Consider the following 16,068-nt stretch of genomic DNA (forward strand, 5'->3'; position numbering starts at 1 on the left):
TACACTGTGTGTATAGGGTTTTGCATGGATGCATTTAATTGTCAATGAGTTAATTGTGCCGAAATACCAAAAATTACTTCTGCTGGTGTTTATGCTACATCATATTACCAGTACGCAACCAATGTGAATCCATTCTTACACATGATATAGAAATGAAAGCAGCATGATGTTGATATTGTGTACATTATAACATGTATATATGGTCGCATATTTCGAAATGATCACCTTAACAATAGGTCAAGGTCAGTTATATGCTGAATCATCCTTGTAACCTGCTGGCAAAATATTAGGTATAAGGGTCTTCTGAACCTTCAAAAGAATTGAAATTTTTAACATATCTGACCCCAGTGACTTTGAAATAAGGTCAAGGTCATTGGTATCAGAAAACTTTATATCACATACCCCATAGCAGGTGCTTATACTGGTCAAAAATAATGAGTAATCTAGGTCTTTTAGAACATTAGAAGAAGATTTGGTAAGGTGTGTTTTATTATTTGACTCTGTGACCTTATAAATAGGTCAAGGTCATTTATATGAGGAAATTTCCTATCATTCCATAGCAGGAACCTACTAGCGAAAGGTGAGTACCAAGAGCCTTTCAAAACTTGAGAATATAAGATTCACTCATGAATTTTCATTTATTTGGCACCTGTGACCTTGAAAATAGGTTAAGGTCATTTATATGAGGAAACTTTAATTACTGATAATGGTGAAATGTGTGAAAGCTCTCCTGTGTGATGACAATGGACATGTAACAATATTGTTTGGGGCTGAACTGAGGGTGTCCAACCCTAACAATCCATTAACATAATATACTGTACATGTATATATATATATATCATATAATACATACACTTAATGAATAGTATTAAGTGTGTGTATATTTTAATATCTGTGCAAGGGAAAGAAAGCATTTTCGACTGCAAAAACGTTAATAATTTTTTACTCTAAGACTTATATCAGTTCTCAGTTGCTTATAGTTTTCTATAATACGTTAGGTAAGTTGAGTGCGGTAGACATGCATAGAAGTATCTGTAGAGAGAGGACACTGTTTGGTTACGAATGACGAGCCTTATTATCCTTATATACCCTCAACATTTCGCAAATGGATGATAAACAACAGACTTCAGTGGTTTAGAGACTGTGTAGTTATACTGATAAACAACAGACTTCAGTGGTTTAGAGCATGTGTAGTTAAACTAATAAACAACATACTTCAGTGGTTGAGAGCGTTTGTATTTATAATGATAAACAACCGACTTCAGTGGTTGAGAGCGTTTGTACAAATTGTATTTATAATGATAAACAACAGACTTCAGTGGTTGAGAGGGTTTGTATCTATAATAATAAACAACAGACTTCAGTGTTTTAGAGGGTTTGTATTTATAATGATAAACAACAGACTTCAGTGGTTGCGATGGTTTGTAGTTATACTAATAAACAACAGACTTCAGTGGTTTAGAGCGTGCATAGTTATAATAATAAACAACAGACTTCAGTGGTTTAGAGGGTTTGTATTTATAATGATAAACAACATACTTCAGTGTTTTAAAGGGTGTGTATTTATAATGATAAACAACAGACTTCAGTGGTTGAGACCGTTTGTACAAATTGTATTTATAATAATAAACAACAGACTTCAGTGTTTTAGAGCGTGTGTAGTTATACTGATAAACAACAGACTTCAGTGTTTTAAAGGGTGTGTATTTATAATAATAAACAACAGACTTCAGTGTTTTAGAGACTGTGTAGTTATACTGATAAACAACAGACTTCAGTGTTTTAGAGGGTTTGTATTTATACTAATAAACAACAGACTTCAGTGTTTTAGAGGGTTTGTATTTATACTAATAAACAACAGACTTCAGTGTTTTAGAGGGTTTGTATTTATAATGATAAACAACAGACTTCAGTGTTTTAGAGGGTTTGTATTTATAATAATAAACAACAGACTTCAGTGTTTTAGAGGGTTTGTATTTATAATAAACAACAAACTTCAGTGGTTGCGATGGTTTGTATTTATACTGATAAACAACAGACTTCAGTGGTTGCGATGGTTTGTATTTATAATGATAAACAACAGACTTCAGTGTTTTAGACGGTTTGTATTTATAATGATAAACAACAGACTTCAGTGTTTTAGAGGGTTTGTATTCATAATGATAAACAACAGACTTCAGTGTTTTAGAGCGTTTGTATTTATAATGATAAACAACAGACTTCAGTGTTTAGAGGGTTTGTATTTATAATGATAAACAACCGACTTCAGTGTTTTAGAGGGTTTGTATTTATAATGATAAACAACAGACTTCAGTGGTTGAGAGGGTTTGTATCTATAATAATAAACAACAGACTTCAGTGTTTTAGAGGGTTTGTATTTATAATGATAAACAACAGACTTCAGTGTTTTAGAGGGTTTGTATTTATAATGATAAACAACAGACTTCAGTGTTTTAGAGGGTTTGTATTTATAATACTTGGCATATATTACATCAGACATACATTCTTATACACTAAATACATTACAACATAGTAAATTCGGTCAATATAGTCTGTGAGAGTAATTCGATCTGAGTTTTGGGTTGAGACAAGTCATTGCAACTGATGATCAGACTTGGTTATATATATAAACCATTAAGATATCTTCACAAATCAATATATGTTCTGGTTTTGTTTGTACATCATATGATTTAATCTCACCAAAATATCATGTGACACAGGCACCGTCCACATATACATGAATGGCCCAATACCATGTGACACAGGCACCGTCCACATATACATGAATGGCCCAATATCATGTGACACAGGCACCGTCCACATATACATGAATGGCCCAATACCATGTGACACAGGCACCGTCCACATATACATGAATGGCCCAATACCATGTGACACAGGCACCGTCCACATATACATGAATGGCCCAATACCATGTGACTCAGGCACCGTCCACATATACATGAATGGCCCAATACCATGTGACACAGGCACCGTCCACATATACATGAATGGCCCAATACCATGTGACACAGGCACCGTCCACATATACATGAATGGCCCAATATCATGTGACACAGGCACCGTCCACATATACATGAATGGCCCAATATCATGTGACACAGGCACCGTCCACATGTACATGAATGGCCCAATACCATGTGACACAGGCACCGTCCACATGTACATGAATGGCCCAATATCATGTGACACAGGCACCGTCCACATGTACATGAATGGCCCAATATCATGTGACACAGGCACCGTCCACATGTACATGAATGGCCCAATACCATGTGACACAGGCACCGTCCACATGTACATGAATGGCCCAATACCATGTGACACAGGCACCGTCCACATATACATGAATGGCCCAATACCATGTGACACAGGCACCGTCCACATATACATGAATGGCCCAATACCATGTGACACAGGCACCGTCCACATATACATGAATGGCCCAATACCATGTGACACAGGCACCGTCCACATATACATGAATGGCCCAATACCAAACGGTCTTCTGTATGTAATCAATATAAAAACCTGATCGATGGTTTAATTCCTCATGAACATTAACATCAGCACAAAATGCAAATTGTCTAATTTTACTTCAATGTTAAATGTATAGCGAATTATAATATAAATATAGCGTCACAGACAAGGTTTTTGTTTAGAGCATATATACTTTAATATTACAGCTACTACATTGTAGGAGATCCACTACAACCATGTAAGGCAAGTCAACAAAATATAACAATCATATATACATAAAACATTGCTACATTGAATAAGAAAATAAAACAAAAACAAAATAATTGAGCATTAGTTACAATACTCAACTCCAACAGTGATAAGACAGTGTTAAAATGTCCAAGAGGTTATCTCCCCTTCGTTATGGTGTTTAGATGTGTGAAGGTACAAATTACCAATCATTTATTCTAAAACTCTGTCTTTTCATTGAATAAAAAAAGCTACACTAACTAATAAGCTAGTCATCTTTTTATCTTAAAAACATTTTACGATGACTTTTGACCTGCAAAAATCAAGGAAATTTAACTTACCAACCAACTTTCATCTACAATGCTAACTTAGAAGTTTCAACATTTGGCAAGCTATGAAACAAAAACTGATATCAATGGCTATATTACATCAAAATACAACCAAAGAATCTTTAACATTTAATAACTATAATAGAGTTATCACACTGTATATATTACACCTAGTCCTCCATGTGCTATATCACTCTAACAACTTTTGATCGTGCATTGACAGTTTAACAGAAAGTGTCCCTGTCCATCAGTTATAACTTCTGAGTGCGTTACATCATTTTTTTAAGTGTCCCCCTTCCTATTACTCATCAATTTTGATTATGTAATGGCAGTTTAACAGGAAGTGTCACTACTCATTATTTATAACTTTAAATTGTGTTACATAATATTTATATATGAAAGAGTCCCTCACTAGGAAAACTTTGATCAAATAGCTTGTTAACAAACATTGTAAGCTATTTGCAAAGTAAAAAATATTATGCTATATATACTGTCATGGTGCACGTGTTGAAGGTATATGTTGTACAATGGTAAGTCTTGTACTGTATAACTTCCCACAGTAAATTTTTCAGAATAGCCATGATATCATTGTACATTCCTCAGGTAGGTATAGGACAATTGTCTTAGAGGTCTATTGTTATCATCATGTAGTGGGTAAAACATGTCAACAATAAACTCTGAGGACCAGAACATTTATTTACTAACGTTTATATACCACTATATTTTAAGTTTTTTTTCAGAAACAAACATAAATTAATCTTATTTCAAAAATGAAATAGTACTTTTCTCGTTTTGGTACTCCCACCTAGTTTTGTAGAACAGGACAAGTGCCAGGGGCAGTAATACCAGCTGTGGAATAATTTGTAACAAACACACCGTATTCCTTACACAGAACATCTATTGTGTTACAAAACTCCCAGTGTTCAATAACAGAATTTGTAAAAATTTGTTTTTCTTATTTAAAATTTGATACATGTATTTGCAAATTTTTTAAACTACCACAGCATTTATGCTTCATTAATACATGAAAAGCTTTTATCAACTGAGATTTTGTAGAAACCCTTGATCAGCTAGCAACAGTCCATAAACAAAATCATGATTTACAGATAAAGACAAATGTATCAACAAGTCACTGGTAATGGCTCAATTATCAAAAATAATTGAAAATTAATAAAAAAAAAAAATGCAATCAACTAATTAATGCCACGTTTGAAAAGTCAATTAATCAGTGAGTTTTAGAAACGAAAGAACATTTTCTTATTTCAAACTAATCAAACAAATATAATCCATTATAATGTGATATTCAACTTATAAACAAGAAAACCTTCATTATTAACTGTTAAAGCTTCTAAATGCCTGAACTCAAAATTTATTTTTTATTAAAACACATAGCTTTAAATATTCAAATTTTATCTTTAATTTTTTTTAATGAATAATCCATACATCAATCAATTGATTACCTGATGATCGATTATCAGAATGGAATCAATTAAATGATTATCGATTATCAGAATGGAATCAATTAAATGATTATCGATTATCAGAATGGAAATGTTTCTACCTGCTATACTGTATGGTACCCTGTAAAAGTCTAACATAGTAAGCTTCCAGATCAAGGTTTGTTACATCGAAATTCAAATCTTCCTTAACTAAACTAATACAAAAACTTAATGGGAGTTATGGCACCTGATTTTAGAACAACACACAATTCAATGTTACAGACAAACAAGATGTAAAATAATGATCACCGCTAACTACTGATATTACCAGTATTGTAGTAAACTGCACTAAAACTAAACTGATAATTGCAGCATACAGAATGTATTTTCAATGAAGGGTACCTCCAGTTTTAAAATATTAATTGTACAAAAAGTATCAACTGAAAAGTACGGACTGACAAATCAGACAAATGGAAAAATAAAATTCCTTTGAGTTAACAAAATAATGTTATGTGATCAGATTAATACAACATTACAATGCCATTCAACATATTAATATTACTGTTACAAAATAATATTTTTGATGACATTATTCTGTATCCATAATGCATTGCTTAAAATCTAACAACATATATACAGGTAAATTTCTGGACTGACTTGGACATTACAATACAATACAGGAACCTGTTAATAACCGGTCTCTTCGAACTGTATACAAATATGACCACATATTATAACATTCAATTTGTTCTGTATACTGTACCAACGACTTTCAGCTTCCAATAAGTGCCACATTTCAATTTTGGTAATGGAAGCACAAATGTATCCATATGGGGCATAATCATACCCAGTACCACCTGGTATTAAATTCCAAAATCATACCCAGTATTATGTTCCTAAATCATACCCAGTACTATGTTCCTAAATCATACCTGGTATAATGTTCCTAAATCATACCTGGTATTATGTTCCTAAATCATACCAATCATACCCGGTACTATGTTCCTAAATCATACCCAGTATTATGTTCCAAAATCATACCTGGTATTATGTTCCTAAATCATACCTGGTATTATGTTCCTAAATCATACCCAGTACTATGTTCCTAAATCATACCTGGTATTATGTTCCTAAATCGTACCCAGTACTATGTTCCTAAATCATACCCGGTACTATGTTCCTAAATCATACCCAGTACTATATGTTCCTAAATCATACCCCGTACTATGTTCCTAAATCATACCCCGTACTATGTTCCTAAATCATACCCCGTACTATGTTCCTAAATCATACCCGGAATTATGTTCCAAAATCATACCTGGTATTATGTTCCTAAATCATACCCGGAATTATGTTCCTAAATCATACCCGGAATTATGTTCCAAAATCATACCCAGTATTATGTTCCTAAATCATACCCAGTACTATGTTCCTAAATCATACCCGGTATTATGTTCCTAAATCATACCCAGTACTATGTTCCTAAATCATACCCGGTACTCTGTTCCTAAATCATACCCGGTACTATGTTTCTAAATCATACCCGGTACTATGTTCCTAAATCATACCAATCATACCCGGTTCTATGTTCCTAAATCATACCCAGTACTATGTTCCTAAATCATACCCGGTACTATGTTCCTAAATCATACCAATCATACCCGGTTCTATGTTCCTAAATCATACCCGGTACTCTGTTCCTAAATCATACCCGGTACTCTGTTCCTAAATCATACCCGGTTCTATGTTCCTAAATCATACCCAGTACTATGTTCCTAAATCATACCCGGTATTATGTTCCTAAATCATACCTGGTACTATGTTCCTAAATCATACCCGGTTCTATGTTCCTAAATCATACCCAGTACTATGTTCCTAAATCATACCCAGTATTATGTTCCTAAATCATACCCAGTACTATGTTCCTAAATCATACCCAGTACTATGTTCCTAAATCATACCTGGTAGTATGTTACTAAATCATACCACATACTATGTTCCTAAATCATACCCGGTGCTATGTTCCTAAATCATACCCAGTACTATGTTCCTAAATCATACCTGGTATTATGTTCCTAAATCATACCCAGTACTATGTTCCTAAATCATACCCGGTACTATGTTCCTAAATCATACCCAGTACTATGTTCCTAAATCATACCCAGTACTATGTTCCTAAATCATACCCAGTACTATGTTCCTAAATCATACCTGGTAGTATGTTCCTAAATCATACCCGATACTATGTTCCTAAATCATACCTGTTATTATGTTCCTAAATCATACCCAGTACTATGTTCCTAAATCATACCCAGTACTATGTTCCTAAATCATACCCAGTACTATGTTCCTAAATCATACCCGGTACTATGTTCCTAAATCATACCCAGTACTATGTTCCTAAATCATACCCAGTACTATGTTCCTAAATCATACCCAGTACTATGTTCCTAAATCATACCTGGTAGTATGTTACTAAATCATACCCAGTACTATGTTCCTAAATCATACCAATCATACCCGGTACTATGTTCCTAAATCATACCCAGTACTATGTTCCTAAATCATACCCGGTACTATGTTCCTAAATCATACCCAGTACTATGTTCCTAAATCATACCCGGTACTATGTTCCTAAATCATACCCAGTACTATGTTCCTAAATCATACCCAGTACTATGTTCCTAAATCATACCCCGTTCTATGTTACTAAATCATACCCTGTACCATATGTTCCTGAAAACAATATAGGGGACAGGCAATTTACCCTATCGCATATATACATGTACTGTTACAAGTAAAAACTACATAATCTTTTTTGTTTCAGCAAAACTGTATGCTGATGACAAGACACATGTATGTTGATGACAAGATATGTGTATGCAGATGACAAGACACTTGTACTGACTCAAACTAAGACACATTCACATCCTAAAGTAGACACTAGTACCGGGGATACTTGTCCAGTTGTTTAGTTCAGACAGTACCTTTTTGACGTGCACTGTTACACCTGTATGGGTATGATACAAGCTGCTAATTTAATGAGACACAACTGATGCAATGTTGTCTGCTACAATAGTTTGAAGGGACTTGTTTGAAGCACACTGGTACATCTGTCGGATGAGATATTCACACTTCTGTGGCTGTTTGACGTGAAATGTTTGACGCACACTGGTACATCTGTCGGATGAGATATACACACTTCTGTGGCTGTTTGACGTGAAATGTTTGACGCACACTGGTACATCTGTCGGATGAGATATTCACACTTCTGTGGCTGTTTGACGTGAAATGTTTGACGCACACTGGTACATCTGTCGGATGAGATATTCACACTTCTGTGGCTGTTTGACGTGAAATGTTTGACACACACTGGTACATCTGTTGGATGAGATATTCACACTTCTGTGGCTGTTTGACGTGAAATGTTTGACGCACACTGGTACATCTGTTGGATGAGATATTCACACTTCTGTGGCTGTTTGACGTGAAATGTTTGACACACACTGGTACATCTGTCGGATGAGATATTCACACTTCTGTGGCTGTTTGACGTGAAATGTTTGACACACACTGGTACATCTGTTGGATGAGATATTCACACTTCTGTGGCTGTTTGACGTGAAATGTTTGACACACACTGGTACATCTGTCGGATGAGATATTCACACTTCTGTGGCTGTTTGACGTGAAATGTTTGACACACACTGGTACATCTGTTGGATGAGATATTCACACTTCTGTGGCTGTTTGACGTGAAATGTTTGACGCACACTGGTACATCTGTCGGATGAGATATACACACTTCTGTGGCTGTTTGACGTGAAATGTTTGACGCACACTGGTACATCTGTCGGATGAGATATTCACACTTCTGTGGCTGTTTGACGTGAAATGTTTGACACACACTGGTACATCTGTTGGATGAGATATTCACACTTCTGTGGCTGTTTGACGTGAAATGTTTGACGCACACTGGTACATCTGTCGGATGAGATATACACACTTCTGTGGCTGTTTGACGTGAAATGTTTGACGCACACTGGTACATCTGTCGGATGAGATATTCACACTTCTGTGGCTGTTTGACGTGAAATGTTTGACACACACTGGTACATCTGTCGGATGAGATATTCACACTTCTGTGGCTGTTTGACGTGAAATGTTTGACGCACACTGGTACATCTGTCGGATGAGATATACACACTTCTGTGGCTGTTTGACGTGAAATGTTTGACACACACTGGTACATCTGTTGGATGAGATATTCACACTTCTGTGGCTGTTTGACGTGAAATGTTTGACGCACACTGGTACATCTGTTGGATGAGATATTCACACTTCTGTGGCTGTTTGACGTGAAATGTTTGACACACACTGGTACATCTGTTGGATGAGATATTCACACTTCTGTGGCTGTTTGACGTGAAATGTTTGACGCACACTGGTACATCTGTCGGATGAGATATACACACTTCTGTGGCTGTTTGACGTGAAATGTTTGACGCACACTGGTACATCTGTCGGATGAGATATACACACTTCTGTGGCTGTTTGACGTGAAATGTTTGACGCACACTGGTACATCTGTCGGATGAGATATTCACACTTCTGTGGCTGTTTGACGTGAAATGTTTGACGCACACTGGTACATCTGTCGGATGAGATATACACACTTCTGTGGCTGTTTGACGTGAAATGTTTGACACACACTGGTACATCTGTTGGATGAGATATACACACTTCTGTGGCTGTTTGACGTGAAATGTTTGACGCACACTGGTACATCTGTCGGATGAGATATTCACACTTCTGTGGCTGTTTGACGTGAAATGTTTGACACACACTGGTACATCTGTTGGATGAGATATACACACTTCTGTGGCTGTTTGACGTGAAATGTTTGACGCACACTGGTACATCTGTTGGATGAGATATACACACTTCTGTGGCTGTTTGACGTGAAATGTTTGACACACACTGGTACATCTGTCGGATGAGATATACACACTTCTGTGGCTGTTTGACGTGAAATGTTTGACGCACACTGGTACATCTGTCGGATGAGATATACACACTTCTGTGGCTGTTTGACGTGAAATGTTTGACGCACACTGGTACATCTGTCGGATGAGATATACACACTTCTGTGGCTGTTTGACGTGAAATGTTTGACGCACACTGGTACATCTGTCGGATGAGATATTCACACTTCTGTGGCTGTTTGACGTGAAATGTTTGACGCACACTGGTACATCTGTCGGATGAGATATACACACTTCTGTGGCTGTTTGACGTGAAATGTTTGACGCACACTGGTACATCTGTCGGATGAGATATACACACTTCTGTGGCTGTTTGACGTGAAATGTTTGACGCACACTGGTACATCTGTCGGATGAGATATTCACACTTCTGTGGCTGTTTGACGTGAAATGTTTGACGCACACTGGTACATTTGTTGCCTCCTGTTCTTGCGGTGGTACTGAAGTTTAATTCTCTTATCCAAGATAACACATATTTCATTGTTAAAATGCTCCACCAAGACTTAAGACGTCAAAACACATGTCACACACACGTACAGGTTTAGATAGGTTGTACTTGACTATAGGCATGTCTTTGGCAGAACACTTGGCACAGACTAGGCGCCCACAATGGCGACTGGAAAAATAAAAGATCATCTTAATACATGTATTCATCAGCAAAATGATGGTTTAAAGTTTTTCCTACTAAAAAAAAACTAAATGTCCCTGAAAGTATTCCTTTGATCTAACCTTACAGTTTACAAAATTACAATTTCTATTCCTGAACAGCAGGTGATTGTAACTTAGGTTACTGAATGTGAAGAAGAAGGAAAATATGAAGATGTTTTCAGTTTAAGGAGATACACTTTTACCTGGACAGGTGTATCCACACTTTTGACAGTGTGATATTTCCTTATCTATTACACTGGACAGGTGTATCCACACTTTTGACAGTGTGATATTTCCTTATCTATTACACTCGACAGGTATATCCACACTTTTGACAGTGTGATATTTCCTTATCTATTACACTGGACAGGTGTATCCACACTTTTGACAGTGTGATATTTCCTTATCTATTACACTGGACAGGTATATCCACACTTTTGACAGTGTGATATTTCCTTATCTATTACACTGGACAGGTGTATCTACACTTTTGACAATGTGATATTTCCTTATCTATTGGTAAAGCACCTTAAGACCCTTCCATTTATGAAGAGTGTCTGATTCCACCATATCTGAGAGTAGAGGAGAAGTTTTGGTCACTCCCAAGGGGGTGACAGATTCTGTTGGTCTATACTCACCAATGATGTTTTCTTGTTTTAATGCTAAATTTGACAGTACATTCTAAACACACCTCTCCTTCAGACCATGGTGGCTCCTTAGATAGCATATCTGTTGATTAAACAAGGAAAAATATCTCTAAAGCAAGATAAATATCTCTCAAAACAGGATAATTACCTCTAAAAAACAGGATAAATATCTCAAAAGCGGGAGAAATATTTCTCAAAACAGGATAAATATCTCAAAACTGGATAAATATCTCTAAAACAGGATCTCCAACACAATGACAATATCCATATCTCTAAATACAAGGATAAATATCTCAAAAGCAGGATAAATATCTCTGGCAATGCCGAAGTATCTAATATTACACAAAATACTTAAGGGAACAGATTTGACCTTCAGGGACCGTGAGTGTAAAATATTTTGTTTAAATAAGGTCAAATCTTTTAACCTTAAACTAGGTAAATAAATATGATGTTACACAATGGCAAACAAATATTCACCTTTAAAGGTTTGCTATTTAATACATCCACAAGTGACTTTCCAGTTTGGAGCAGTCTATCATATTTGTTTACCTCCCACCAATACAGAGGGTAATCCCCGTCCACATGACTAGTGTAGGTATCTTGTATGTATATAGTCCTTATATCTAATACTTTTTTGTTTTATCCCTTCCGTACAGGGGTAATCCCCGTCCACATGACTAGTGTAGGTATCTTGTATGTATATAGTCCTTATATCTAATACTTTTTTGTTTTATCCCTTCCGTACAGGGGTAATCCCCGTCCACATGAATAGAATAGGTATCTTGTATGTACAGTGTATAGAGTTCTTATATTTAATGTACAGAAGTAATCCCTATCCACAAGACTAGTGTAGGTATCGTATATTTGTATATGGTCCATAAATTCAATTTTATTTTTATGTCCCTTCAGTACCGGGGGTAATCCACATATTAGTATATAATAAGTAGTCTACATATCTATTAAATTCTGAAGAGATGTCAGTCTCTTCCTCTTCATAACGAGACAATAATCATATAAGATGATACCCCTTAATGATGGGTCATGATTACATACAACATAAATGTTATACAGTATGTATAGAATGTTTGTTAAAATCCACTATGCCCAGTGACACTCAGAACCTTGTCAATCTCTATGTATCTTTTAATTGCTCCTACATGTATTTAAACATGGCACTTCTGACTGGTTTAAAAGTTAATTAAAGGTAAATTAAATGTATAATTATGTATTGTTAGTAGTAGCTTTTAAAGTTGATATGCTTTCTACCTATCAAATATAACATGTCAGGTTCCTATCTAACTTTAAGCTACAGTTTAAATGATCTATTAAAGGTAGTTAAAATTTATCAATTATGCTTTCTAAATATCAAATACAACACGTCAGGTTTGTTTGACTTACCTAATAATTTAAAGAGGAGTTGTTTGGTTGCTACAGGAGCGTTAAATATACTAAGTCCTTGTTTGTTCATGGTACCTAAGCGAGCCCCCGACCGCACAAGACTTCGGCATAAACTTCCGTTACCATTAACATAAGCCAGGAGTAGAGCTGTAACACAAATCATTGTATATATCACACATCACGACTAATTACCACATAACATCACGACTAATTACCACATAACATCACGACTAATTACCACATACATCACGACTAATTACCACATAACCAATCATTGTATATATCACACATCACGACTAATTACCACATAACATCACGACTAATTACCACATAACCAATCATTGTATATATCACACATCACGACTAATTACCACATAACATCACGACTAATTACCACATAACATCACGACTAATTACCACATAACCAATCATTGTATATATCACACATCACGACTAATTACCACATAACATCACGACTAATTACCACATAACATCACGACTAATTACCATAGACATCACGACTAATTACCACATAACATCACGACTAATTACCACATAAATCATGACTAATTACCACATAAATCACGACTAATTACCACATAAATCACGACTAATTACCACATCACATCACGACTAATTACCATAGACATCACGACTAATTACCACATAACATCACGACTAATTACCATAGACATCACGACTAATTACCACATAACATCACGACTAATTACCACATAACATCACGACTAATTACCACATAACATCACGACTAATTACCACATAACATCACGACTAATTACCACATAACATCACGACTAACTACCACACACATCACGACTAATTACCACATAACATCACGACTAATTACCACATAAATCACGACTAATTACCACATAACATCACGACTAATTACCATAGACATCACGACTAATTACCACATAACATCACGACTAACTACCACATAACATCACGACTAATTACCACATCACATCACGACTAATTACCACATCACATCACGACTAATTACCACATAACATCACGACTAACTACCACACACATCACGACTAATTACCACATAAATCACGACTAATTACCACATAACATCACGACTAATTACCACATAACCAGTCATTGTATATCACACATACATCACGACTAATTACCACATAACATCACAACTAATTACCACATAACATCACGACTAATTACCACATAACATCACGACTAATTACCACATACATCATGACTAATTACCACATAACATCACGACTAATTACCACATACATCATGACTAATTACCACATAACATCATGACTAATTACCACATAACATCATGACTAATTACCACATAACATCATGACTAATTACCACATAACATCACGACTAATTACCACATAACATCACGGCTAATTACCACATAACATCACGACTAATTACCACATAACATCACGACTAATTACCACATAACATCACGACTAATTACCACATAACATCATGACTAATTACCACATAACATCACAAATAATAACCACATAACATCACAACTAATTACCACATAACATCACGACTAATTACCATAGACATCACGACTAATTACCACATAACATCATGACTAATTACCACATAACATCACGACTAATTACCACATAACATCATGACTAATTACCACATAACATCACAAATAATAACCACATAACATCACAACTAATTACCACATAACATCACGACTAATTACCATAGACATCACGACTAATTACCACATAACATCATGACTAATTACCACATAACATCACGACTAATTACCACATAACATCACGACTAATTACCATAGACATCACGACTAATTACCACATAACATCACGACTAACTACCACATAACCAGTCATTGTATATCACACATACATCATGACTAATTACCACATAACATCACGACTAATTACCACATAACATCATGACTAATTACCACATAACATCACCACTAATTACCACATAACATCACGACTAATTACCACATAACATCATGACTAATTACCACATAACATCACAAATAATAACCACATAACATCACAACTAATTACCACATAACATCACGACTAATTACCATAGACATCACGACTAATTACCACATAACATCATGACTAATTACCACATAACATCACGACTAATTACCACATAACATCACGACTAATTACCATAGACATCACGACTAATTACCACATAACATCACGACTAACTACCACATAACATCACGACTAATTACCACATAACATCATGACTAATTACCACATAACATCACCACTAATTACCACATAACATCACCACTAATTACCACATAACATCACCACTAATTACCACATAACCAGTCATTGTAGATCACACATAAATCACGACTAATTACCACATAACATCACGACTAATTACCACATAACATCACGACTAATTACCACATAACATCATGACTAATTACCACATAACCAGTCATTGTATGTCACACATACATCACGACTAATTACCACATAACCAGTCATTGTATGTCACACATACATCACGACTAATTACCACAAAACCAGTCTTTGTATATCACACATACCTCACGACTAATTACCACATAACCAGTCATTGTATGTCACACAAACATCACGACTATTTACCACATAATAATTACCACATAACATCACGACTAATTACCACATAACATCACGACTAATTACCACATAACATCACGACTAATTACCACATAACATCACGACTAATTACCACATAACCAGTCATTGTATGTCACACATAAATCACGACTAATTACCACATAACCAGTCATTGTATATCACACAAA

At 35.5% G+C, this 16,068-nt stretch overlaps 1 protein-coding gene and 1 long non-coding RNA gene across 7 annotated transcripts in view; both read right to left on the minus strand.

The window, feature by feature from the left end:
* Positions 1–2,444: 2,444 nt before the first annotated feature.
* LOC117333457 lies at positions 2,445–7,149 on the minus strand. Of its 6 annotated transcripts, none has more exons than XR_004533900.1 (3): positions 6,891–7,149; positions 6,489–6,613; positions 2,445–6,429 (listed from the first exon to the last, which is right to left on the minus strand). It is a non-coding gene; the product is annotated as an uncharacterized LOC117333457 (long non-coding RNA). The 6 variants fall into 6 exon arrangements; XR_004533902.1 differs by having other exon boundaries at positions 6,489–6,563; positions 7,075–7,145; XR_004533901.1 differs by having other exon boundaries at positions 7,075–7,145.
* Positions 7,150–7,155: 6 nt separating this feature from the next.
* LOC117332317 (rabankyrin-5-like) overlaps positions 7,156–16,068 on the minus strand; it is a 39,618-nt gene continuing 30,705 nt past the window's right edge. The window contains exons 24-27 of the mRNA XM_033891203.1: positions 13,236–13,382; positions 11,829–11,919; positions 8,018–11,158; positions 7,156–7,758 (exon numbers count right to left, since the gene is read on the minus strand). Of these exons, the coding sequence (XP_033747094.1) occupies positions 11,026–11,158; positions 11,829–11,919; positions 13,236–13,382 (371 nt within the window). The 3' untranslated portion in view covers positions 7,156–7,758; positions 8,018–11,025. The remainder of the gene's footprint in view (positions 7,759–8,017; positions 11,159–11,828; positions 11,920–13,235; positions 13,383–16,068) is intronic.

The sequence above is a fragment of the Pecten maximus genome, chromosome 8, assembly GCF_902652985.1.
Source record: "Pecten maximus chromosome 8, xPecMax1.1, whole genome shotgun sequence".
NCBI lineage: Eukaryota > Metazoa > Mollusca > Bivalvia > Pectinida > Pectinidae > Pecten > Pecten maximus.